We start from the raw sequence: 27107 nt of genomic DNA, 5'->3' as shown, positions 1-27107 counted from the left end.
TGCCAGAAGACAGAACAGTCAACAGAGCAGCACCTCGGCCAGGCTGGGTGGGGCTGGTGAGCCCACGCAGCTCACGCCTGCTGATGACAGGCCTCCAGGGAGAGGAAACCCCACTTTCAGAGAAGCTTTTCTCCTCAACTGAGGAAAATTTTATACCAGATGACAGGAGGTTAGTTAGCAAAAAGTGCATTTAAATAACGAGTTATTCTGCTTGCGTGACGGACATCTCCATACACCCAGTGGCCACTCCAGCCACCCTGGGAGTCGTCCTCATGTCCCCAGCCAACATATCTACTCAAGATATCCCAGTGTTTTCACCTGCTGATCGATCAGCCACTGTCCAGTTTGCAGCCTTCCCCTCTCACCTGGCTATTGCAATGGCCTTAAGCACGCTCCTGTTTCTTCCCATCCAGTCTCCAGGCCCACACTAAGCCGTCTCAGGGTGATCATGACACTCCCCTGGCTGAGACTGTTCACTGCCCCTCAGCACCTACACTAGCAAAATTCGAACATTTCCACTCTCATCCACAGTAGGAAATACATTTTACACCGTAACCCAGAACACTCACACGTGTATACATAAACACACACACAAACACACCAGAAACAAGTGTCACTAACGTCGCATCAAGAGCCTCACTACACACAGTGTAATCTGGTACTTCCTCGTCTGGTATGTTTCATTAAAAAAATGCTAGTCTTGACTCACCAATTAATTTCAGGGCCCACTAAAAGGTAGCGCCTCGTAATCTGAAAAACAGTGAGGTAACATCTAAATGCCTTTGCAAAAAGTACTGATCATTTTCCTGCCTCTCTGTTCACCTCCTTCCTCTGCCCCACTCACAATTCATACTCTAAAAATTGGCTTAATGGGGACTTCCCTGGTGGCGCAGTGGTTGAGAGTCCGCCTGCTGATGCAGGGGACACGGGTTCGTGCCCCGGTCCGGGAAGATCCCACATGCCGCGGAGCGGCTGGGCCCGTGAGCCATGGCCGCTGAGCCTGCGCGTCCGGAGCCTGTGCTCCGCAACGGGAGAGGCCACAACAGTGAGAGGCCCGCGTATCGCAAAAAAAAAAAAAAAAATTGGCTTAATGGGACTTCCCTGGTGGTCCAGTGGTTAAGACTTCGCCTTCCAATGCAGGGGCTGTGGGTTCCATACCTGGTTGGGGAGCTAAGATCCCACATGTCTCACGGCCAAAAAACCAAAACATCAAACAGAAGCAGTATTGTAACAAATTCAATGAAGACTTTTAAAAAATGGCCCACATCAAAAAAAAAAAATCTTAAAATAATAATAAAAATTGGCATTACTTAATAGTTCCCTAGATACAACAGGGTCTCCCAAGCTCGGTGCATTTGCAAATGCTCTCATCTGCCTGAAACACCCACCCACGGCCTCTGTGCCCAAGAAAGTCCTTCAATCCTTGAACCCTCTCTTCTGACGCCTTCCAGATGCCCCTGGAAAATAGATACGCCCCTCTCCTCTGTTCCACTATATGTCATATGGATGTGAGCCATTCATTCAACAAATATTTACTCAGGGCCAGCTATGAGCCATGTCCCGGCCCATGTGCTATGAATACCATAGTAAGCGAGAACCAACACAGAAGGCAAAAAAGATGCTTGCCTTCTTGGAGCACAGCCAAAGAATCACAGACATAAATGTAAAGTTACACCTTCAGTAAATGCTAGAGTAATAAATGGTGCTTTTAGAAAACGTATAAAGACTTAAACAAGGTTAGGAAGGATTTCCTACGGGAGAGATACCTGGGTTGAGATCTGTAGAGGATGGGGGAATCCCAGAATGACTGGTCCAGGCAGCGGGGGCAGACGGTACAAAGGCTCAGAGGGACGCGGGGAACACGGCATCTCCAAGCTCAGGTTGGAGAGGCAGGTAGGGACCTCATTAAGGATTTTTATCTCTAACCTAAAAGTAGCAGCAAAGTATATGTGTGTTTAAAGTACATGTTTGTATGGTATGTACATGTGAGTGTGTGTGGAGGGTGTGAGGAGAGAAGCCAGGAACCGAGAGCCCCATCTGTCATCTGGCAGATGGAAGTGGCTCAGCCGTGGTTTGAACAGAGCCGGGAGTAGCAGATGGACAAAGGAGATACTTAGGAGGCACACAGACAGAGCTGGTGATGAAGTAAGTGGCACACGTGTGTGTGGAACACGTAGCCTCACATAACCCTGTGCCATTCGTTGAGCTTGGCGACACTAGGATACGAGTAGGAATTCTTTTTCAGTTGCGGCTGGGGAGGGTCTGGTGGGATCAGGGGAGAGCAGGCAGTCGATTTGGAACCCGTAATACTAGACTATGATAACTACCGCAATAACTAAACATCCTTCTGTGCGGTTGCAAGAAAATTCTGAAAAGAAGAGTCAGTCGAATGGAGAAAACCTAAAGACGTTACAGATGCACGTTTGTTTTCTCTAGTATTCAACTTACACGTTCTTTTTAGAATTTCTTTTCGACAGCGTAGAAGGATCTATAATTATTGTGGCTGTTACCACACCACAATATAGCCTAGTATTACAGGTTCCTAAATATAAATAGTAGATTTTATTGCTTTTTTTGATTGATACAACTTTATTACTTTATCACTGGCTTTGGATGTTAACAAGTCAAAACTCTTTCTTTATGAAATGTCACAATGAATTATGGTTTCAAATAAAAAACAATGTTTATTTCTAAAAACTAATTGAGCTCAGAATATCATTTCAAAGTATTTTTGAATACACAAGTCTAATAATATTTACACTTTATAAAGTTTTCAGAATTTTAAATGAATTAAATTCAACTAATATTTCAATCATCCAATATCACTCACTTTATGCAAATGCAAAATCATGGTATAATAAGACTGCTATCTTACTGGATCATGTCCACTTAAATGTCTCAATTCTCAAAAGAATCAATTTTTTTAAACCCACAAAAGTCTAATTTACCACCTTCATTATATTATTTACATAGTGATTTTAAAATTTACAAATATTAATTTTTCCACCACAAGGCTGGCTTTTTGTTCAAACTCGAAAGTCACTGGATCAAAGACAAACGAATAAGTCAAAAACGTCACTGCACAGCAACGTAACAAGGATTAAGTTCTGTGTAAGTGGCAGGCGCACATACATATGTACATAAAAGACGGTTACAAGATCACGTGCAGAGGAATGCTTTACACTTTGTCTGCTAATGCGAAGTTCTTTCATGAATTCAATTCCACCAGAATCAGATCAGAATCAGATGAGCTCAAGGTCACACAACTAACAGCAAAGGCCAACTGCCTCATAACATTGTCACAGCACTTACGTCACCCAGCCCTGCATGAGCATCAAAGCAGCACAGACATCAGGAAAGGGTCCCGCTTTCAAGAACGCTATGATGGAGGTGCTGACACATGTGCAAGTGACACAAGGACACTGACGTGGAGACAACACTGACTGATATGCTTTTAAAATCAAGAGGCTCCAATGAAGACGGACAGATCTATTAAGTCTTGAAATTGTGCTCAGTTGGAAACCCTGATGCTCAAGGAACACTGTATTCCTTTATAGACGTGCCAAACAACCCATACTTGGATACATATTCAAAGGAACAGTTTGACACAACAAAGATTATGGAAATAGCCCTTAAGTTTGTTCTCTGATGCTGGAGCTAAGACCACAAGAAAGTATAAAAGCTTTACATCAAAAGGTCACTCTGGAATATGAGTGGCCCTCATGCATAGATTCAAATTTCACATTAAATGATCCTATATAAATGGTGACTATAATAAAATCCTAGCCCCCATGGCCCCATCTGTCTTCAGCTTTCTATGAATGAAGTCTGATTCTATGCACTCCGGCTTCACCCTGGAGTTCGCGGGCTGTCCAAGAGAAACACTTTGTCGGGAGATAACAAGCTAAAAAAAACTGGAAAAGCTTGTCTGTGAACAGTTATCACTGAAGATTTGTTAAACGATGTTTATTGGCTTAAAAATAAAAGAGTTGGGCTTCCCTGGTGGCTCAGTGGTTGAGGGTCCGCCTGCCGATGCAGGGGACACGGGCTCGTGCCCTGGTCCGGGAGGATCCCACATGCCGCGGAGCGGCTGGGCCCGTGAGCCATGGCCGCTGAGCCTGCGCGTCCGGAGCCTGTGCTCCGCAACGGGAGAGGCCACAACAGTGAGAGGCCCGCGTACCGCAAAAAAAAATTTTTTAAATAATAAATAAATAAAGAGTTGTCGCACATGTGGAAAGATCCTGCAAGGAACAGGTGAACATCTGATAGCATATACTGACAAAAAATGACCCTCTGGTGATGCTAGGTTGAGTCCTAACTTGGCATCCCTCCATGCTTGAAGAAATGCTTTACCACTATTCTGAATACTGGATACGAAAAAGTATTGCTGGGGTAAAAATCAGTTTCATTACTGCCAAGACCCAGTATTGCTGCATTTGCCAATAAAAGAAAAGGAAGAGCAGTTAGATTTAAAGAATGGTCATACTTTAAAAATACAATATAAAGAGATTGATTTATGCAAATTCTGATTCATGGTAAGAAAAGGAGTTTTGGTCAATTAGAGAAGTAGCAATAACTAATCTTTGGACACTTGCTACCGTGTGGTTGTGCAGTTTCTTGATGAGATTGGCTATCAAAGATTTGAAGAAACCCATGAAAAGCTCTTAAACAGGAATTATGTACATCCGTTTCAAACATAAAGCCTAATATGGAAAAGTTATGTCCAGAAAAGCAGGATCAAGTCTCTTATTAAAATTTTTAAAAAGAATTTTAGCACTTAATGTCAAATCTTTGTATTTTGCATTTAGCATAGTCACATAACGTAAAGAAAATGTGACAGATTTTCACCAGGCTCTATCTGGATGTCTCTAAATTTGCTCCTGCTTACTCCAGCGTGTCATGATTTTCCACGTGTGTTATAATGCAGAAAAGGCTGGGAAGCACCGAAACAAAGGGGAAGAGAGACATCCCCAAGAAGAGCACCGGCAGGAAAGCCAAAGGCATTGAATTCCCATGTAAAGACGTGTCATGAATGACAACGCAGTCTCGTCTTCTGCGGGCCCGCAGCATTTGAACTTTCTGCTGCTCCATCATCCTCTATTCCTGCCCCATCGTAGCCTGAATCACCAGTCACCAGTCCAACCTTATAACCCACACATTCTCAAAGAAAAATTTACCAGTCGAAAGCAACCCAACGCAGATTGATGAAAATGTTATATCAAACTTCAACATATTAATATCTTTTCATAGCACAAAGAGAAAAATTCTGATCTACTTTCTGAATGCAACTGCAAGGAATAGATGTCTTACGATAATAAATGGACAACAGAGATACCATGGAGTCACTAAAATTATGATTGTAGAGAAAGACTGAGAAACATTTATAAAATTAAGTAAAAAAGTAATACAAAATAGTACGTAAGTTCAGATTATAAAAAACAAATGCATACTTTGAAAAGGTCATAAACTTAAATAACGGTAGAGTGGCAGAATTAGGAAATTTTTCATTACTTAAAGTTTTTTCTTTAACGTTGTTATATTGCCTTCAGCTAGACGGATAACAATATTTTTCAAAAAGTTAAATGAATTGCTAATATGTCTGCAAGCCTGTACTGTTGTCTTCTGTTGGCTACCGTAAATTAACTGACATTTGTTCCTATAAATGTATCAAAACCTCCCTTTCAAGCCAGGGTGTTAAAGTGCTTTCTTACCTTTTTGAATACTGCAGTGGTAAACAGAAAGGCGATTTTTAGAACTTTATAATCTACCCATCGTACTTTAAACTCCGCTGAAGAATATTATTCCCTATGACCACTCAAACACATAGCCGCTTGGATCTAAGCACTTTAAAGTAATAACTATAAAAATGTCTTATTGATTATTTGAGAGTGAAGATAGAATTGTCAACATAATTAATTATATGTTTAAAAAGAGAAAACAAAAGCAGAGCAAAAATTTCAAAAATAATACTTTAAAATTAAGTCTGCCTGCTGGATTGTAAACTATCTATTGGCTCTTACTGTATTAGCACAGATGAATATGCCAGAATGGTCCTTTGAATAGCTGAAATTAACTGAGCACTTACTATGTGCCAGGCACCTAGTAAAGTACTTTTTAGGATATTTCATTCAAACTGAACGAGAATATTTTGGGGGTAGTTATTATTATGCCCATAATCCAGGTGGTTAAATAACTTGCTAGTAAGCAGCAGGGTAGATGAGAACTTGGGTATTTCTAACTCTACGTGACCCTCCTGGACAGAGAACGGATAATGGCCAGGCATCTGTACAGTTAAATCGTGACCTGAGATACACAGCCAGCAATGTCAGGCTGCATTGCAGGTCTCCTATGCAACTCTTACACTTGCGTATGATAGCACTTGGTCTGTACCGGATTTTAACACAGCCATCAATCGATAGAGGCCCAATACTTCCACTGAAGAGTCTCATAATTATACTTTAAGGTGAGAAACAAATCCACGAATGGACTTAAGCGTGCAGATCAACTCCTGCATGGAGAGTAAACATCCGTAGCTCTAAGAATTTCCAGTGTCCACATCTCATGCGAGATATCAAGGTAGAGAGGAATATGAACTGAAGCTAACGTCTGTCTTTTTGAAACTCGGTTTGAATCTCACCTCTGCCACCTGATGGTGGGGAGACTACAAGCAAATTGCCTCATCTCCTTAGATCGCATTTTCCTCCTTTAAAATAAAGTAATACTGCAAAGATTAAATGAGAGCATGTTACAAGGCCTGCACTAAGAAAGTGCTCAGTCAGGGCTGATTTCCTTTACTTTCTTGTAAAATCTTAAAATCCATGTTTTATTGCAGCACTTTAGCTATGCATAAGTCCATATTTTTGTCGTGACTATAAACTTGCAATCATATAATTAAGAAGAAAAATTACCTGAAGCATTGTTGAAAAATGTCTTATTGCTTCATCATAGAGACCACTGCCAATCAACACATATGCAATAGCTATGAAAAAATACAGAAACATTAAAGGAACGAATAAAGGATCTCAGACTGGAATCGGTAACTAAATTCTTTACCAAATCTTAAAAGGCAGCTCCAAGGACTAGAAGCAGTTAAAGAAAACCTAGAAGTTAATAAGATGTAATTGAATTCTCCTACCACTCAGCACTTGCTAATCAGTCTTCTAGTTCCATCTAGATTTAAATTATTAAAGCCATCTATAAAACACCTGCCTACAAGAAGTAATTATCTTTTTCTAAGCCCATCACTCACTTTCAAATACCAAATAATCTTTACGATGTTTCTTATCTATATATACAAAAGAGCTAGTAATAAGCCTGAATAATGTCCATATAACATGGCAATGTGACTTTACTGTGAAAGTTAGAAGAAATACCCCAATAGCATCACATATCGCGATTCCTGCAGGTGCTGAATTTACTGCCAATTACTCAGTAAGAACAAAACAGAGGCTCCGATTAATATATATCGATATGGTGCTTAACTGTAGATATAATTCACAGCACTGCGAAAGGCCACGAGTCTTTTCTCTAGCTCTTCTATTCAAAATATAGTCGAGACACTACTCAAAATATACTCCAGAGATCACAAATAGTTTTTCATCAAATTGTTTAGGTAAGTGGTATTTTGAAATTAGAGCCATGAATATCTCTTAAAACATGGCACAACTTAGACTAAACGTTTTCACCTGTCAAAAAAAAAACCAATAAATTTTAATATTCTAGATTACATTTTTATCTATAATATTTGCCCTAACTCCCTAAAGTCCCAAATATCCCTGAAAAATTGTATTCCTAACTCAATATAATACTATTTTGATCGTATTTCTTTGCAAAAAAGACTTTATGCAACCCTCTAATTCAAGGACATAATTACGTGTTCAAGAAGATGGGTAACTAAAACTTTTAAGGTCATTCAGAGTTTAAATTCCTTGACACTAAAAAGTAGTCGAAACATTAAATGCAGAAAGAGATTTAGAGTGTCTTTATAACTAACCTGAGAAAAGTAAAGTTCAGAAACATACAAGAGCTTTTGGGGGCATTCATCAACATGAGAAGAGGACTGTTTCCATCCTAATTTTTTTGAAAAGATAATTAAGCTCAAACTCGCTATTCAGAATAATGGGAATGGATACTATTCAGGTAGTTGTAGCAGACAATGAGATAACCAGAGACCTCTTCGGCGGGGGTCAGCGGCATTAGTAGCAAAAACAACAACAACAATAATAGTTACATGTACAGTACCCTTAATACGTGCCAGGCACAATCCTGATTATATGCATGTATCATAACCCATTTACTCCTCAATCGCAGTGAGGGAGGTACAACTGTCATCCCCACTTGCAGACAAGGAAATGAAGCATTTAAACTGTCCAAAGACAGCACGCAGCGAGACAAAGGAAACAGGCTGCCTGGCTCCAGGACCCACCCATCTCTGAGACAATTCTGGGCTACACTGAAACTACTGTGCACGGGGCTGGACTGCAAAATCGTTTGAATTCCTTGATGATTGGATGAACAGGGGCTGAAACATAAACTTGTGCATTTTTGAGTGTAGGAAGATACTTTAGAAAGCCAAGAACTGGGCTCAGATTCTGGCCCCGCCACTCGCTGGCTGTGTCACCACAGGGACCTCAGTCGCTCTCATGACTCTCTGAGTCTTGCTTAACAAGCCTGTAGAAAATTTTCTTAGATTCCTTTCAGATCTAAATTTTCAGAATTTCCTATCTATCTTCCCATAATCAGTAAATATCTGTTGAATGAACAAATGAATAAGTGACCCATGAAAACAAATACGGCTTTAGCGGACAGATGTTATACTTGGCAACATGTTGAAAATTTTCGTCCTTGGCTAGCCTACTGAACTCCACTCAAATAAAATCAAATGCAGCTCTCAAATATTTCCATCTAAAAGTAAATATTTTTTTGAGAAAAACCCAAAAGTATGCATTAAAAAGTAACCTAAATCTTGGACAAATATAAAGAACTGTTCGTACTAGGATCTAAATTTGGTTGTGGGAGTTCAAAGACATAAAGAAAAAACTCGGATAGCTGGAATCTCCCAGAAATTGCTAATAACCAGCAATTCCACGTCTCCGTACAACGTGTATGTTGACAGAGGTCATTTTTCCAAGAAAAAAAAATACTGAGGTTCAAAAGCTCCTAAGCCAGCTCAGGGCCTATCCTATCCCAGGGTGTACTACGATTATTCTTAGAGCACAGGACAGGCCTGGCACACGTTAGACTCTTAATTCATTATTTAATAAATGAATATAAGGCTCAACAGAATCCAAGGACTACAACAGAGACCAAATCTGATGCCTTAAAGGATAATTAATTCTCCAAGCCCACTCAAAGAATATAAACAAAAAGTGATTAATACTTTCAAAATAGTCAACTCTCAATTATCTGCACTAACAAAGGAAGAAGCCAATACAAGAAGTGCTCAGTCTTAATATAAAATGCATATGGTAGAAGAAAGGATAAAATGGTTATGTGTAAATCAGACAGAAAAAAATTTCTGCAGGCGCTTTGGGCCACCAGGCAACATGTGGGAGAACGCACTTATGTGAAATCTGTCCAGCTGCAGTGTTCAGTCCTCTATTCAATTTTGTTTCCACTCTTTCAAGTGTGAGCTGACCAGGCACTGATGGAGACACACCCAGAGCATATCAGACACTGGAGAAACCAGACTGTTTTAAGACGTGCCTCGAACAAGCCAAACTGCGTGACCCGTTTGCCGATTAGAATGAACTCAACTTTCTACACCCACATGCTTAGACCCAACAATAACTGATTGGCCCCACAGTAAAATTAACTCAAACCTAGCTATTTTATTACAAAGAAGACTGAAGTAGGTATGATTCTCTCCTGCTTTTACTTCTCTATTGTTCATATTTGATGACAGCACACAAATAACCTTCTAATGAACGCTAGTAGCTCATAAGAACTCGTTACCATAATTATTAATCTCCATAGAAACAGAGGTGTGGAACAGTCCTTACGGATTCCATCCAGACCTTTTATTTTATGACTTATAGTACCGAGACCCTCACAAGGGTTGAATGCCCTCCCTACCCAAGATCAAACCTCTCGTGCCGGCAGAGCCAGGCTCTGTGCTCTTTCTGTCTCACCATCCTGCCTACCTGCATCTGATCATAAATTCTAGGCAAATCTCCCAGGAACAGCCCCCGAGTCAAGTCTCACCTAACTCTTCATTTGTGCTGTCGTTATCAGTAGCAAATGGGAATCTCTTTTGTTCGGCAATAGACTTGGCCTGGCTCTGAAATAAAAACAAACATACATTTTTAGCTTATCGCAGATGAGGAGAAACTTACCATGAAACCTGTATTTAAAAGAATTAAAGCTACATTCGATTTATACGAAAGCAAGAAAATATTCACATTAAGTCATATCAATCATGTACTTCAGGGACACAATTTGTGCTGTAACTGATTTGCTTCCTCTTCTTATCACTAGTGGTTTTTGGTTTCCAGGAACACCTATCTTTTTACTTTCATGGGGATTAATCTTCCCGGCTGTTTCAAAGCTCCCTCCACAGACTACTCAATGACATCGATCATGTTACAAACATCACACTCTAGTGTTTGGTCTCCAAAGTGGCTTTATAACAGAATTTTTTTTAAATAAACTTATTGATTTCTGACTGCGTCGGGTCTTCGTTGCTGCGCGCAGGCTTTCTCTAGTTGCGGCGAGCAGGGCCTACTCTTCACTGCAGTGCTCGGGCTTCTCATTGCGGAGGCTTCTCTTGTTGCGGAGCACGTGCTCTAGGGGCGCGGGCTTCAGCAGTTGTGGCTCGCGGGCTCAGTAGTTGTGGCTCGCAGGCTCTAGAGCGCAGGCTCAGTAGTTGTAGTGCATGGGCTTAGCTGCTCTGCGGCATGTGGGATCTTCCCGGGCCAGGGCTCGAACCCATGCCCCTGCATTGGCAGGTGGATTCTTAACCACTGCACCGCTAGGGAAGTCCCCCAGAATATTGCCTTTTAAACTTTAAAAATAGTTCAGAAGTAAGAGCTACAGTTTGTTGGGACTTCCCTGGGGGGGTCCAGTGGTTAAGTCTTCGCCTTCCAATGCAGGGGGCCCAGGTTCGATCCCTGGTTGGGGAGCTAAGATCCCACATGCCTCGTGGCCAACAAACCAAAAAAAACACATAAAACAGAAGCAATATTGTAACAAATTCAATAAAGACTTTAGAAATGGTCCACATCAAAAAAAATCTTTTAAAAAAAAGCTATAGGTGGTACAGGGATGACACCATAATAGGACCAGCCAAACCTGACCAAGAAACAAGACATGCTATTAAATAACGCATAGCAGGCGATGAACATAACCACACTACTTGGTGCATCTGAAGACACGCATATGCACACTTGGCAGAAAAGCTAAAGCAAAAGCGGAAGCTAGGGAAAAACTAAGTAAGTTAGCTTAGCAATTGGAAAGATTCTATAGGCAGCAATGGTCCAACATACAAAATGACGGCTCTATTGTGTTTTGGAGACGAATCATGTCTGATTATGCAAACAGCTGTCACTCTGCCAGAAGATTTGACTGCTGACACTAAGTTGTGATATGCTTAGCCTACAGGGTACACGTTAAAATGATAGCTTCATACCAGATTCACCTAAGACATGATTAAAACTTGTACATACACAGAGACAGGAAAAGCTAAGATAATACAAGACTAAAGATGTCGCTTTTGGCAAAACTTTACGATCAGAACCAAGTGACATCTCAATTATTTGAATTCCTCTTTTTGTTAATCCATTGTACAGATGCCTACAGGCATGTATGGCAGCCAAATAATTCTACACAGGTGACTCTTCTGACTGATGGATATGCTCTTTGGCTAACGATGGGTACTCATTAGCCATAGTCTCTTGGGCTTCACTGACTCAACAGAGTAACAGGTATTTCCACCTACATTCCCTACACAAAGTCAAGATTGATGTTCGGATACAGAGTGGTTTTGGGTTTGCCTGTAAAACAAGTCAAGAATAAGCTACCTCTACTTAGAACACAAGTTAAAAGACACAGGTCAGAAGGGCATCCCATCTCGGGAGACTCAGAGTTCTCGCTTCATTCCATTCAGGACCCCAAACCAAATGAAACACCTGAAAATTCTACCGCTTTGGGAATGTTTATACTTTGTTTCTTCCAGTAAAACCTGGATGGCTAGAGGGGAACGCTGTCAGCTCTTTCTTGCCTTGCTCTACAGCTGGGAGCTTCCACACATGGGAACCTCATTCGGCTTCTTTAGGAAGTGGTAGATTCCACAACACGTGAGGACAGCACAGCACTGTACATACATCCAGGTGTGGCCAGACATAAGTCCTTCCTCTTTACCAGCTGCTTACAGACAAACACGTAAGTGCAAAACATTTTCTACTTAATAAGTTGCTTAGAGCCAAGGAAAGGGGTCTATAAACAACGCTTTTAATACTTCAAAAACTTTTTATTATTTCATGCAGTATTCAACGAAGGTCTTGGCAACCATTTGCCAAGACTGTGCAAAAAAGATGGGAAGAGAAGAGAAATGAAATCCCATAAGAAGAAGAAATCATTTACTAAGCAACAATCAGAATATGCTGAAGAGCGTATCTGATTTTAAAGGGTTTGTATTATATTAGAAATAAAATTTATAACAGAAGTGGGCAGGCAAAGTATAGTAGGGACAAATTCATTTCCTGATCAAAAAGAATCTTCCCCACGTCTAATACTGCAACTATAGATATCTTCTGTGGACAGAGTGGAGCAGCCATGACCAAGGAAGTTTAAACCCACAACCCCACATTGCTAGTAGACTAACTCCAATCCACCTTTCCGGTCCCTGCTCATGGTTCAATTCCTGAGAGCTGTCTTGCCTGATACCCCTAACTTAAGGGAGATTATGTTGACCCTTTGTTTTTCCTTCACATGATTTGCACAGTTATACGTCTATGCTTACTTGTATAATTATTTGATTAGTAGCTATAGAGCCCTAAGTGCTGGGACCAAGCCTCTCTGGCTCACCACTGCCTGGCTAAGTACTTGCTTAGCTCAACACTTGACAAAAATAGGTGCAAAATAAATATCTGGAAAATGAATGAATGAATGAAGAGTTTAACTCCCATATTTTCAACCTAGGGAAAACAAAAGGCCTAGACTTATCAGCTTTCTCCCATAAGTTACTAGCTAGTGCCATCTTAAACTGGAAAGGCAAATAGTAGGTAATATTTGAATTACTATCAGCAAGAAGGTCCCTAATAACTCTAAGAATCTAATCACTTCTCCAAGGTGGGGATGATCCAGTTTCTATTTAAATGTTTTCAGTGATGGCCAACTCACTACTTCACAAAGTAGCCCATTCTGGTTTGGGACAAGGTTAATTCAAAAGTTCTTCCATATACCATGTTGACGGCTACGCGATGAGTTAAGTAAGATCAGTTGATCATTCTCTAGTTTGCAGTTTTTACCCATACTGAGTAGTTCTTACATGAAAAGGCAGAAGAGCTTTGTCTGGAGAAGAAAAGAGTATCCCTAAAGGGAAATTTTAAACAAAGGAAGCCAACAATATCTATGTGGATGTTGAAGGAAAAGGCCTGGTGAAAAACTGTTAACCTTGGGCACTGAAAGAAGAGCAGCCTCACAGAATTAAGTGTGAACAAAAATACCCTGGCACGTTGAGGCAGCCGGGCCAGAGGGGCACACACGCTAGCACCATAGGTAGATGCACGTTATGTGGCACGGTGCCAGGTGCTCGTCCCTGGAACGGAGAGGTCTCTGGTACAGCTTAGCTGGTACTGATTTAAAAAACATAGATATAAAAGATACACAGGCAAAGACTAGAAAAATAAGATTATATACGCTACCTTCAAATCCGTAAGGCTCCTAGAAGTAAGGTTCAGCCATGATCTCCTTTATTCCTTGGAACTTGAAAGTAAAGAGTCCTAGGTCCAGAATGACCAACCATCCAACGCATAAGACATAATAATTCAATGTGACTAAACACCAGATGACCTATCTTTACCTTATGCAACTGGACTCAACTCCTAGTCGATAAACAGACGCAATCTCCACCTTTTGGAACTAGTGTCACCATGTTTCAGGTCACAAAAACAGAAGGCATAGAAGATGCATACCAGAATCTTTTCAGTGTTGAGAGAAAGCAAAGAGTCACAGGGTGGTGGTCCTTTGGGTTCGCAGTCGGAGTCATGGAAGTTCAAAAAGGATGACTCTGAAAAGCAAACAGGCCTTGTTATTCTCCTTACCTTAGATGTATACAGTCCTTGTTATTCTCCTTACCTTAGATGTATACAGTCCTTGTTATTCTCCTTACCTTAGATGTATACAGTCCTTGTTATTCTCCTTACCTTAGATGTATACAGTCCTTGTTATTCTCCTTACCTTAGATGTATACAGTCCTTGTTATTCTCCTTACCTTAGATGTATACAGTCCTTGTTATTCTCCTTACCTTAGATGTATACAGTCCTTGTTATTCTCCTTACCTTAGATGTATACAGGCCTTGTTATTCTCCTTACCTTAGATGTATACAGTCCTTGTTATTCTCCTTACCTTAGATGTAGGGCTCTTAGGTGCTTAACTATGAATTGCAGTGTGAAGAATCCACAAAATCAAAACGAGGACAAGGGTAAAAAACACTAAAAGGGGCATCCTGTCTTCCACCTCTACAACTGCGTAACATTTTATAGTTTCCAAGTATCTCACACACGCCTCGGTGATTTTGTCCTCACAACAGTGAACATAGCTGTTAAGATCCTTTCATGGGATACCTCTGATGTGGCAGCATTTCCCAGAGGTTAAAAAAAAAATCACAAAGAGGGGAACAAAGTCAAGCCAGGAAAACCTGATGTTAAGAGGTATGTGCTAAGGATCTAGTATCCAGAATATCTAAAAACTCCTCAAATTCAACAAGAAAAAGACAACCCCATTTTAAAAACGAGTAAAGGACTTGAACCGGCAACTCTCCGAAGATATACAAACAGCCACTACATCATTATTAACTAATGAATACAAATCAAACCACAAGGAGGTACCAATTCACACCCACTAGGATGGCTATAATTTTTTTTTTTAACGGGAAATCACAAGTGCTGGCAAGGAGGCAGAGAAATTGAACCCTTGTGCAATGCTGATGGGGATGTAAAACTGTGTGGCCACTGTAGAGTTGGCTGGTTCCTCAAAAAGTTAAAGATAGAATTACCACCTGGTCCCGCTATTCCGCTCCTAGGTACGTACCCCAAAGAACTGAATACAGGGACTCAGACAAGCACACATACGCACATGTTCATAGCAGCACCATTTACAATAACCGAAAGGTGGAAAAAGCCTAAATGTCCATCAACAGAAAACAGATAAACAAATTGTGGTATATACATATAGTGGAATATTATTCAGCCTTAAAAATGAATGAAGTGGGGACTTCCCTGGTGGTCCAGTGGTTGAGAATCTTCCTTCCAATGCAGGGGACGCGCGTTTGAGCGCTGGTTGGGGAACTAAGATCCCACGTGCCGCGGGGCAACGAAGCCGCACGCCGCAACTACTGAGCCCATGTGGCACAACTAGAGAGTCCGTGCTGCAACTACAGAGCCCACACGCTCTGGAGCCTGCGTGCCACAACTCGAGAGAGAAAACCCACGTGCCACAACGAAAGATCCCACGTGTCTCAACTAAGACCCAACGCAGCCAAAAATAAATAAATATTTTTTAAAAAACGAATGAAGTACTGATACATATTACAACATGGAAGAACCTCCAAAACAAAAACTAAGTGAAAGAAACTAGACACAAAAGGTCACGTATTGTATGATTCCGTTTATATGAAGTGTCCAGAATAGGCAAATCCATAGACGCAGTATGCACCTTGGCGGTTGAAGGAGGGAATGGAGAGAAACTCCCTGCTGACGGGCAAGGGAGTTTACTTTGTAGTGATGGAAATGTTTTGAGGTAATCGCACTACCTGGTCAACGTGCTCAATGCCACTGAACTCTTCACTTGAACATGGCTGATTTTACATTATGTGATTTTTTTTTTTTTTTTGCGGTACGCGGGCCTCTCACTGCTGTGGCCTCTCCCGTTGCGGAGCACAGGCTCCGGACGCGCAGGCTCCGCGGCATGTGGGATCTTCCCGGACCGGGGCACGAACCTGTGTCCCCCGCATCGGCAGGCGGACTCTCAACCACTGTGCCACCAGAGAAGCCCAACATTATGTGAATTTTGCCTCAACAACTTATTTTTTAAAATATGCTCTAATGCAGCAGTCATTAAAGAGCACAAAATTATGTTCAAGAAACCACGTGAACCAATTTAGCTGAATTCTCACATGTGTGTATCCTAACGACAGGAAGAAGGACATGACGGATCCAAGAGCCCTGGTGGGGAGCAGTGTCTGAAGCCGGAATGTGAAGCCTCACAAGGCACAGCGGGGTTTAAAGGATGGATGGGTTCAGAATGGCGGGCAGAAAGGGAATGGATACTCCAGGCGGAATGAGTGGTGTACAGAAACACAAAGGCAAGCAAATGCAAAGGGGCAGTGAGCAGACCACCCTAGCTAGAGGAGGGAGTCGGTGCTGGAAAATAAAAAAGGTGACTGGTCAGACTAGGAAGTCATGGACCCAGAGAAAGGCTTTAGTCTGACAAGAATGAAGAACCAGTAATGCTTGTTGATAGGCAGTTGGATATACGTTCATCAATAACCTGTCTCCCCTACCTTTCAAGAAAGGTACCATTTGAGAACTCACACGTTGAGCCCTGTGCAAAGCACTACACAGACATGGCTGTATTCTCTTCTAACAATCTCTCCACTTTATGGAATTCTTTTTAGTTTCAATAAATAAACATCGACATAATTTTATTTTTTATCGTAATTGAAGTATAGTTGATTTATAATATTAGTTTCAGGTGTACTTTTTTTTTAATTAAAAATATTTTTTTTTATTTTTGGCTGCGTTGGGTCTTCGCTGCTGCGCGCGGGCTTTCTCTCTAGTTGCGGCGAGCGGGGGCTTCTCTTCCTTGCGGCGCGTGGGCTTCTCATTGCGGTGGCTTCTCTTGTTGCAGAGCACGGGCCCTAGGTGCGCGGGCTTCAGTAGTTGCGGCACGTGGCCTCAGTAGTTGTGGCTCGCGGGCTCTAGAGCACAGGCTCAGTAGCTGTAGCGCATGGGCTTAATTGCTTGCGGCATGTGGGATCTTCCCAGAAGAGGGCTCAAACCCGTGTCCCCTGCATTGGCAGGTGGATGCTTAACCACTGCGCCACCAGGGAAGCCCAAACATTTATTTAATTTTAAATGGTTGCGCAGTATTCCATTGCATGGAATTTAACCATACCCCTATCATTGGATAATTAGGATGTCCTTTCTTTTTCCTTAATACAGACACTTTCAATGAGTATCCTTGACCTATATTTTTGCAAATTTACACAACTGGGCAATTAAAGTACAGTATAACATATGTAATTGCTGAGGCAAACGGTGTAAACAATTTTAAGACTTTCCATATATATTGCTCCATTTCCATCTCAAAGCTTAATAATTTCATTTCCATTCACAGTGTATAACACCACTATTTCCCTCTGCTCAAAGTAGTGTCATTCTTTTCATCTTTTCCAATCTGAAAATAGTACTAGTAAGATTAAACTTTTGGTTTATTGGCCATTTGTATCTCTTTTGTAACTTGCTTATATCCTTTGCTAATTTGTAACTCATCTATTCTGGCCTAAGATTTAGAGAAGAATTTCTAATTATCTACTTTCTCACCTCAGGACCACTTATGAAATTATCAACTTGAATGCCACCTTTATAACACATTATAGTCACTGGGATCTGTTTCTAGACTCCTTTTTTTAAAGGAATCTTTGAGATGATTTACATCTACCTTCTGCAATAGCTCTGACAGATGACTCTTCAATCTCTACATGGACATTTATTTCTAAAAAATTATAGTAGTTATTCACGATCGTTGTAGAAAATACAGAAAAATCACAGAATGTAAATAAAAGTCACTTAGAATACCACCATGCGTTGAGAACCACCATGAAAATTTTGGTGTGTATAATTAGGAGTGATAATTCTGAAGTCGGGTGGCTGGGTTTACAAATTCCTGTTCTCTGCCACTGCTTACTAGCTCTTGGCCACTGACTTAGCCTCCTCCATCTTCAGTTTCTTCATTTGTAAAACAGGGTCAGTGATAAATTATCCACGTCACAGGGGTGGTTGTGAGATTTAAATAAGGAAATATAAGTAAAGCATGTGGTATAGTTTCTGACACAAAGAAGGAGCTCAAAAAATGTTTGCTACTATTGTTATCACGAGGTTGTGAGAACTGAGCTACATTGTTTTGTAAGCTGCCCTTTTAACTTAACAATATAATGTAAACACTTAACCATATGATTACATTTTCTTCTACATTATTTAAATTTAAACTTGGTGAGATTATATATCATTTTAATTTAACACTTTAGACATAAAATTTCAATTCTCTACAATAAACCTGCATTTTGTTGTTTTGTTTTGTAAACTTTCTAATCCCTTATAATGATGTTTATTCTGACTTCAGTATCATTGTTTCAATTACTATAGCCTTACAATGAGTGCATACAGGTTAATGTAAAAGCAAAGCCTCATCACCTTTTTTAAAAAAAAAAATTTCTTGGCTATTTGGATAAACATTCTTCCTTCAGATAAACTTCAGTCATTTTATTACGGTTCCAAAACAAAAAGCCCTGTATGATTTTTATTAGAATTGCATTAAAATTGTAGATTAATGAGGGGAGAAACACTTGACTTCTTTACAAAATTTAATCTTTTATTAACCTATGTGGAACTTTATCATTCTTATACAGGATGTACACGTTCAAGTCTGTTGTGATCTTAAAAAAAAAAATTGCTTGATAACCACAGATTCATCGGTGGTTGAGCATCTACTATGTTCCATCTGTTGAGCATCTACTATGTTCCAGTCACGGCCTTAGCCTCAACGGTCGTCAAAACCATAAATGACCCCAGTCCTTGTATATAGCATTCAGTGGGGGAGCTGACAGTAATCAGAGCCACATAAAAAAATGTCAGAATGCAACAGTTTAAGAGTCATGACCTAGAGCATAATCGGGAGAAGAGGTGTGTGTGCTCAGGAAAAGCTTCCAGAGGACTGAGTAACGCCAGCCAATACCGATATAGCCACCATGTATAAGATACCCTCCCAATCCCCCACCCCCTTTTTTTTTTTTTTTTCTTTTCTTTGGTGGTACGCGGGCCTCTCACCGTTACAGCCTCTCTCGTTGCGGAGCACAGGCTCCGGACGCGCCAGGCTCAGCGGCCATGGCTCACGGGCCCAGCCGCTCCGCGGCACGTGGGATCCTCCCGGACCGGGGCACGAACCCTTGTCCGCTGCATCGGCAGGCGGACTCTCAACCACTGCGCCACCAGGGAAGCCCCCAATCCCCATTTTAAAGAAGAGGAAAACGAGGCCGACAGCCTAAGCAATTTGCAAAAGGCCACCCTCCAGCAAAGCAATGGAGGTGTTGGTTGGCTGCCTGCCATGAAAGAGTGAAGGCAGATCTAAGCGAAGTTAAGGACTTCACAGGTGAAGGTCCATGGGAGGCTGGCAGGACCGGGAGAGTGGCCCAGGCAGAGAGGCAGCATACTGTCAATCTTTTGCCTTCTTAGCTGACTAGAGCTGAATATTTTATCTGTCCACATTATTGAACTTTTAACAGCTCTATTAATGTCTTCATTTACACACTGGATAACTGTGCCATCTACACGTAATTATATCAAGGTCTTTTTAATATTTATACTCACTTAGCATCTTATTTTACTGGACAAAACCTCCCCAAAGTGCTCAATAATACTCGTGATGAAAGGCACTCCTGCCTAGTCCTGAGGTTAACATGTCATTTGATGACCCAGAATTTCCTCAACTTTTGACAGTAATACTTTTAAATTTAACATTGACAAACATCCAGTGGGAAGCTGCTCTATGTGCCTATTTTGAGATTGATATATTTTACCATATAAAGGAAGGGTGGAGGTCGATGCATTTTACCATATAAAGGAAGAATTCTCCTATTCTTTGCTTTACCCCAAATTTTAAATCAGGAAAGCTGGCTGAAATTTATCAAGTGATTTTGGATATTTCTTTATGATAATCGTGATTTCTCTCCTTTGATCTATCAAGGTGATTAATTCCTTGAAAAGTTGAACCATCTTTTGTACTTCTAGAATACACTAATTGATCAAGGCAGATTATTCTTTTGTTTGCTGGCTTCAGTTTACTAATATTTTACTTTGGATTTTTAGAACTATGTTAATAGCTTTCTTTTCTGCCCCCGAACTTTATCAGATTCTGGCATCAGTGTTTTCTGCTGGTTTGGTAAGGTCGGTGATACAAAACTAGTTTGTTCTAGTTGTAACTAGAGTTGTCTGGAACAGGAGGTTAAATTTGTTCTTTAATCTAAAAATATTTAACTCACCATGGATTCAATTATTTTCAAACAATAACCCAACCAGCTGTATTTAAATGCTACAGATTTCCATGAAATTAGGAAAAGTCTGTTTTCTTCCTTGTTCAGGTCATACAAGTAATGTCATTGTGATTACTGCAGAAATAGTCTCAAAACACATTATAGAATCTCATCTTTTTCTTCTGCATCATCTTCCTGGATATTTCTCTACTGCTTCTTATTTGTAACCTATTAGCAGAGGTTTCTGCACCGTCGTCTCTTAAATTCTAACAGCCGCTACGGTTGCACACATACCCCCTCATTCATTACGTGCAGTTGCATCTGCTCCCTACTTACACGTCAGCCTTATCAGATTCATCTATTTTATTCTTTTTTAAAGAAGCAGCTCTTGGGTCTATTGATCCATTCCGTTGTTGCTCTGTTTCTAATTCATTTATTCTGGCTTTGGTCTTCTTAGCCCTGCAATTTCCTTTATTTCCTCTTCTAGTTTCCCAAGTTTAGTATCCAGTTCATTTATTCCCTTTCTTCTTTAGTATTAAGATGCCATGGAGGGCTTCCCTGGTGGCGCAGTGGTTGAGAGTCCGCCTGCCGATGCAGGGGACGCGGGTTCGTGCCCCGGTCCGGGAAGATCCCACGTGCCGCAGAGCGGCTAGGCCCGTGAGCCATGGCCGCTGAGCCTGCGGTCCGGAGCTTGTGCTCCGCGACGGGAGAGGCCACAGCGGTGAGGAAGAAAGATCAAAGACAGTGGGAAGAGAAGGAAAAAGGACAGAGCTTTGAGAAAATTGGGCACAGGAAGAGCAAAGAGGCACTGTTTCCCGTTTGTGCAGCTAGAGAGGGGTAGTGCCTGTAACTGAAGTGGGGAGTCTAAGAGGAAGAGTGCTTTTAGAGGGAAGTAAAGCGCTAACTCTGGGTTTAAGCAATTGCTCATGAGATGCTAAACCAGGAAGCTGTCTTGCATGTAGTTAGGAAATTCCAGAGAAAGAGCTACAGATATAAATCTGATAATCATTAACTGATGGTAGATGATTAAGCAGGAAATGTAGGGAGGATCTCTAAGAAAGCTTAGGAATAATGAGAAGAAAAGAGCTGACCCTGGTGGGAACAAGACACTTTAGAGGCGGAGGGAGAATCAACTTGATAATTTACCTTTTTTCTAAAGAGCTACCTATTTCTTTGAACTGTTCTACATCTTTGTCATAAAGCTATACAGAGAGTTATAATGATTCCTAGAGGCAAATACAGTTGACCCTTGAACAACATGGGGGTTTGGGGTGCCAATCCTCCATGCCGTTGAACATCTGCGTATAACTTGTAGTTAGCGCTCCGAATCCACAGTTGCACAACTGAAGATTCACCAACCACAGATTGTGTAGCAGTGTAGTATCTCCTACTGAAAAAAATCCACGTATAAGTGAACCTGCCCAGTTCAAACCCGTGCTGGTTAAGGGCCAGCTGTATTTGTTTCCTCTCATTTTTCTTGATTGCCCTTGCTAGATGATTGTCTAAACTTTACCAGTTATTTTCAAACAGCCAGCTCTTCTACTTAGAGCTCCTCTTTCCCTGACTTCAAATGCAACTAGTTCTGCAGCAAAGTAACAGAGGGGTTCAGGGCACAGGCTGTGGTGCCAGACTGACTCCGATTAGATGCCTAACTGGCTGTTTGACTTGGGGCAAGTCCTTTCATTTCTCCTAGCCTCAGATTCCTCGTCTGTGAAACAGGAATAACTACCACCACATACCCTCTTAGGGCAACTGTGAGGAACAGACATAATGCCCACAGTTCACAGAATGATTGTTAAATGTTAGTATATACATCTAGGCTAAAATTGCTGGGTTTTTCTTGTAAATTTCTTCTTCCTGCTTTCCTGAAGTTTATTTTGGCCTTCACAGTACTTTACGGCTTTCAAAATACTTTCACAGACATTATTTCTTTTGGTCCTCCATCCTCTGAGGCTGGTGGAACATACCTTGGGCTCACTGTACACGTGGGGAATGATGCTCAATGTTAATGGACACGTTTAAGGTCACAAAAATGAAGAAACAATGAAGCGAAGATTCGCCACAGATGCGTTCTAGGACACCCCGTCGATAGGGGCACACGGCACATTTATCACCGCTCATTCTGCCAAAGCGGGGTCCTAGTAATAGTCTACTACAGCAATGCCATCCAGCTTCTTTCTTCTCCCCCTCAACCTTACACACAGCTGACTTTAAGAAGAGCATCTTTGGTGGAGAGACACGAGCTGACTGTAGGACACTGACACAGTGTATATAAACATCTTCTTTGAGGAATTCTGCTGTAAAAGGGAACAGAGAGATGAGGTGGTGGCTGGAAGGACTCGGTGGTCCTGTCTTTGTTGCCTGTTTTTTTCAAGATGGGCGCTGCACCAGGCAGAAGCCACGGGTCCTCCAAGGAGACAGGACCGCAGGCAAAGGCCATAAGTACAGCTGTGGGCGGGCTGACAGCTAGAATGGTGGGAAAGCGTGGAAATTCTCAATCAAATGAGAGGACAGCATTGCCTCCTGCTGAGGAGAGGCGGTGTTACTGCAAAGAGCATGCATGTGTCACACATCCCTGTCCTGCAAGGGAAAGCTGACTGAAAGTTTGCGTTTCCCCGAAGGAAAATGTTTCATAAGGAATTCCACAGCTGCTCTGTGCTCATCACTTGACCACCTGGCTCTAGGTGTAACAGACGGTGGGCCAGGTTCACCTGAACGCAAGGATGACTGGGCTTTTCCCATGGAGGAGCCAGAACTTGGAAGTCAGGTACTACATATTTATCGACAATTCTGGTCCCAGGTGTAGGGTAACCCGGGAAGAGCAGCCCGCATTACCGTGGCTGGAGGAGCTCCCTGAAGGTCAAACAGGTGCTACACGGCATCAACTTGTAGTGCCTTTGCTTTTTTTTTTTTTGTCAATAACTGGACTTTAATGAGTAATTCTGGTAAAAGCGTTTTTGCACAGATATGCAGGTATAAAACACATATAAAAAGTGAACAAAAAGATTCCTTCTCTCCTTAAGTACATCTTAGAACAGCCATGACTAAATTTAACGTGATATGTATTTCAGAGCTTAAAACCCAAGAAACTTTGCTTTTATCAGTTTCTGCATTTGTAAGACAACCACTGTTGAGAGTGAAGCTAGGTCCCCCTGAAACCGAGCTGCCCTGTCAAGTTTATGATTAACCTTTCTATCCAAGACTTTATTCTCTTTCTTATCCTGCTCCCTGTTCCCCCTCAAGATTGAGGAGTATCAAAGAAAAGGTGGCGGGGGAGGGTTGACCCCTGCGGGGTCCTCCCGGGTACCAAAGCCCATCCAGGTCACCCGTTCCTTGTTTGTGGAAAAAGGCTTTAGTCTCCTAGGTCTTCCCTGAGTTCCAAAGAGCAGACTCAAGCAGTTACCAATTAGGGAAGCGAGGGAATGCAGAAACTAAGGAAAAAAGGTCAAGCAAGAAACGTAATGGTAGCTTAAACAGTTCAGCGACAGAAGTCCTAGTTCCTCCTAAAGGACGACAACCTTGGAGTTGTTCTGCAGAAACTAAGACCCCACCCAGGTGGAGGACGGTGACGACCTGCTGATCACAAGCCAGACTGGTTGGAACCAGAAGCTTGATGGTTAAGATCCCCAAAACATCACCTTATTTCCTCACCACCAACCAATCAGAAGGAAGTGCACAGGCTACAACTCTCACCCCAAACGTTGCCTTTAAAACCCTTCCCTGAAAGCCGTCGGGGAGTCTGGACTTTCTGAACATAAGTTGCTAGCCCTCCTGGCTTGGCGCCCTGCAAATAATCGAACTTTCCTTCACCACAGCCCGGTGTCAGCAGACTGGCTTTGCGGTGCTGTGGGTGTGCAGACCCAAGTTCGGTTCAGTAACAAGGACGTTGTAGATTACCTTGCTGGATGGTCCCAGGTGGTACTTTTCCTTTAGAATGTAATAACAGGAAAAGTAATAACAGGGAAAATTCTCCTCTGAAGAATTTATATGCTTCTTTTGTTCTAATAAAATACTATTCATCAGTGCCTGAGATGTGTAAGGTATCATAAAACAACTTGAAAGTAGAGGCCGCCCACTGAGAATTAGATTATAAAGTCAACATATAACTAGTCCTCTAGAACAAGGATCTGCAAACGCCATCTTAAAAGAGGCAGAACGGCTTTTTAGCAAAACATAAATGTAATTTGACTGAAGCTACATTAACTCAGTGAAGTACTTTAAAAGTAAAGTACTTGTAAACAATGTATAAAACCAAAAGAAAAGGAGTTGGCCAGCTGCACAGAATGGAAAAAGAAGCATGGAAGCAAGTTACGGGGCGCCGATCCAGGAACAGAACAGGATGGCAGGTGCTGCCGCCAGCCTACTGGGCAGCGGGCCTTAACCACAAAGGCTGCTCACTTAGCCTGGGGTTATAAACTGCGCTGAAAATGCATCGCAGGCTCAGGGTGGCACGCGCTCTTAAGAGCTGAAGACTTTCACGTAAGCCCACATGTACTGTCCAACGTCATCAGCTCTACTGGGAAAGCTGAAGCACATCTAGGCAGTGATGTGAAACCGTTAGAGATAAGGAAACACAGGGTCACTTAGAACACTCCAAACGCGGGCAGGAAAAAGTCACAAGAGAAGTCAACTGGTCTTTCGTGCAGAAGTCGTGCCAGGTGGAGGACAGACCACCTGACACAGGGCCCCCGGGCACCTGTGTGAAGAACGCCAGCGCCTGAGCAGTGTCCATGCACTGTGCCGGTTCCTGAGGCAGAAATGAAGCCACAGCAAATATTTCCCAATGAAACAAGGGTGACGTAGAGTAAGACTTTCTTAGCGTGCTTAAAAACAGATAGCAGCTATTGATTTGGGGTTCTTCCTGGTTACACGCGTTACTCAGTTTGTGAAAATCTATGGAGCGTCACACTTGTGATGCACACATTTTGCTGCATATGTCATATTTCAATAAAGAGTAAAAATAAAGACAGCAGAAGGAAAATGCTGGAAAGCATTAACCCGAAGGGAAAAGTATTAAAATTCTGTTATTTTAATAAATTTTGTACTTATCCTATCTGCAAGATAACAAGCCCAAACAAAAAGATAAGATGACCTCTTTAAAACACTGCACTGTGAAAAGGGGATGCTTTATAAGTTGGTCAGTCAGGCAAGTATCTACTGAGTGCAAAGAAGCCAAGCTGTCTCTGCAGGCTGTAAAAGAGACTCCTTGAAAAGTTTTTATATAGAAAGTACTCTGCCACTTCCTGTAGTCATATGCTCCAGGTAGGTAGGTTTAAAAACCCAGGCCAGAACTTCCCTGGTGGCACAGTGGTTGAGAGTCCGCCTGCCGATGCAGGGGACGCGGGTTCGTGCCCCTGTCCGGGAAGATCCCACATGCCGTGGAGCGGCTGGGCCCGTGAGCCATGGCCGCTGAGCCTGAGCGTCCGGAGCCTGTGCTCCGCAGCGGGAGAGGCCAAAACAGTGAGAGGCCCGCGTACCACAAAAAAACAAACAAACAAACCAAAAAAAAACCAGGCCACATATCTTTTACCCTCATCCAGAGGGGAAGAGAATTAACCTCTGTCACCCAAAGCTGAACACATCTACCAGTGCACAGAAACTTGTAAAAGGTAAATGTAATTCTTAACGACAACGTATCTACAGGAAGAAGCTAACGAGTATGCAAACACCATGGGCCACCAGCTTCACAGGGCTCTCACGACAAAGAGCCACCCCTAAATCAGAGGACTTCCTGAAAAATGTCATTCACCCTCACAGTGATCAGTCGTCTGGGCTGGTTGAGGTAACAATACACGAATCTCTTCATCAGTCCGTGCCTCAGTCTCTGTGCTCAAAATAAGCTAGTTCCTTTACACTGTCAAATTTACTGTGTATGTCTTGAAAAGATCAGAAGAGATCTGCCACAAAACTGGGTATGATAACTAACGCAGAAAATCGGGGCCAAGGGGAAAAAGGATCAAGCAAATACACTAACAGTAAGGGTTACCACAGCTGCCGTAACTGAGCGTAAAAAACTTGGCTCTAAACCTCCCCGCAGCCAGAGCAAAAGAGGAAACAGCTCTCATTGTAGAAGTTTCCCTCTACTGATTCCTTACCACCTCTAAGACACAGCAGTAATTTAAGGCTGTGAGCATTAAGACCGATTGCATGTATTTAAATAACCAATCCCTCAGTTAAGAGAGAGACCATAAATACTGACAATCTCTTTAAGTCTGACTGACTTTGTCAAAAACACAGAGCTAGGTTCACAGCTACTTCCTTGTTTTTCTGGCAGTTAAGGCTCCCAAATCGGACAGACACTAATGTTCTGTTCTCCACAAAGAACAGTGGGAAAATGAAATAAACTCAAATCTGGGATTGTTAATTTCAACAAACTAAAGAAAAGTACTTCAGGGTGCAAATTAATCATTGAACTCGACTGAGGCATTAAGCACGGACAGTGCTAATGTCACCAGTTAGATGAAAACGACCACAAAGACATCAAGTTCAAAGCTACCTCACCTAGGAGCAGACAAAAAACTCTCAAGAAAGCAGTTAAAAAAAAAAAAAAAAAAGAAAGAAAAACACATAAATTCACTGTTCTTATTAATACATTTTCAAATAAGGAAAACAAAAGTAGTTTTGAAACAAGTACTAGA

General features: G+C 41.8%; 1 protein-coding gene across 10 annotated transcripts in view; it reads right to left on the bottom strand.

Annotated features, from left to right (window-relative positions):
- TTC13 (tetratricopeptide repeat domain 13) overlaps positions 1–27107 on the bottom strand; it is a 69118-nt gene that overhangs the window by 37402 nt on the left and 4609 nt on the right. For all 10 annotated transcript variants that reach the window (XM_065894075.1, XM_065894076.1, XM_065894081.1 and 7 more), the window contains exons 2-4: positions 14133–14227; positions 10204–10279; positions 6909–6979 (exon numbers count right to left, since the gene is read on the bottom strand). In XM_065894075.1, the coding sequence (XP_065750147.1) occupies positions 6909–6979; positions 10204–10279; positions 14133–14227 (242 nt within the window). The remainder of the gene's footprint in view (positions 1–6908; positions 6980–10203; positions 10280–14132; positions 14228–27107) is intronic.

The sequence above is a fragment of the Phocoena phocoena genome, chromosome 16 (genome assembly GCF_963924675.1).
Source record: "Phocoena phocoena chromosome 16, mPhoPho1.1, whole genome shotgun sequence".
NCBI lineage: Eukaryota > Metazoa > Chordata > Mammalia > Artiodactyla > Phocoenidae > Phocoena > Phocoena phocoena.
The sequence above is the reverse complement of the archived record's forward strand: the minus strand, read 5'-3'. Positions and strand labels throughout refer to the sequence as shown.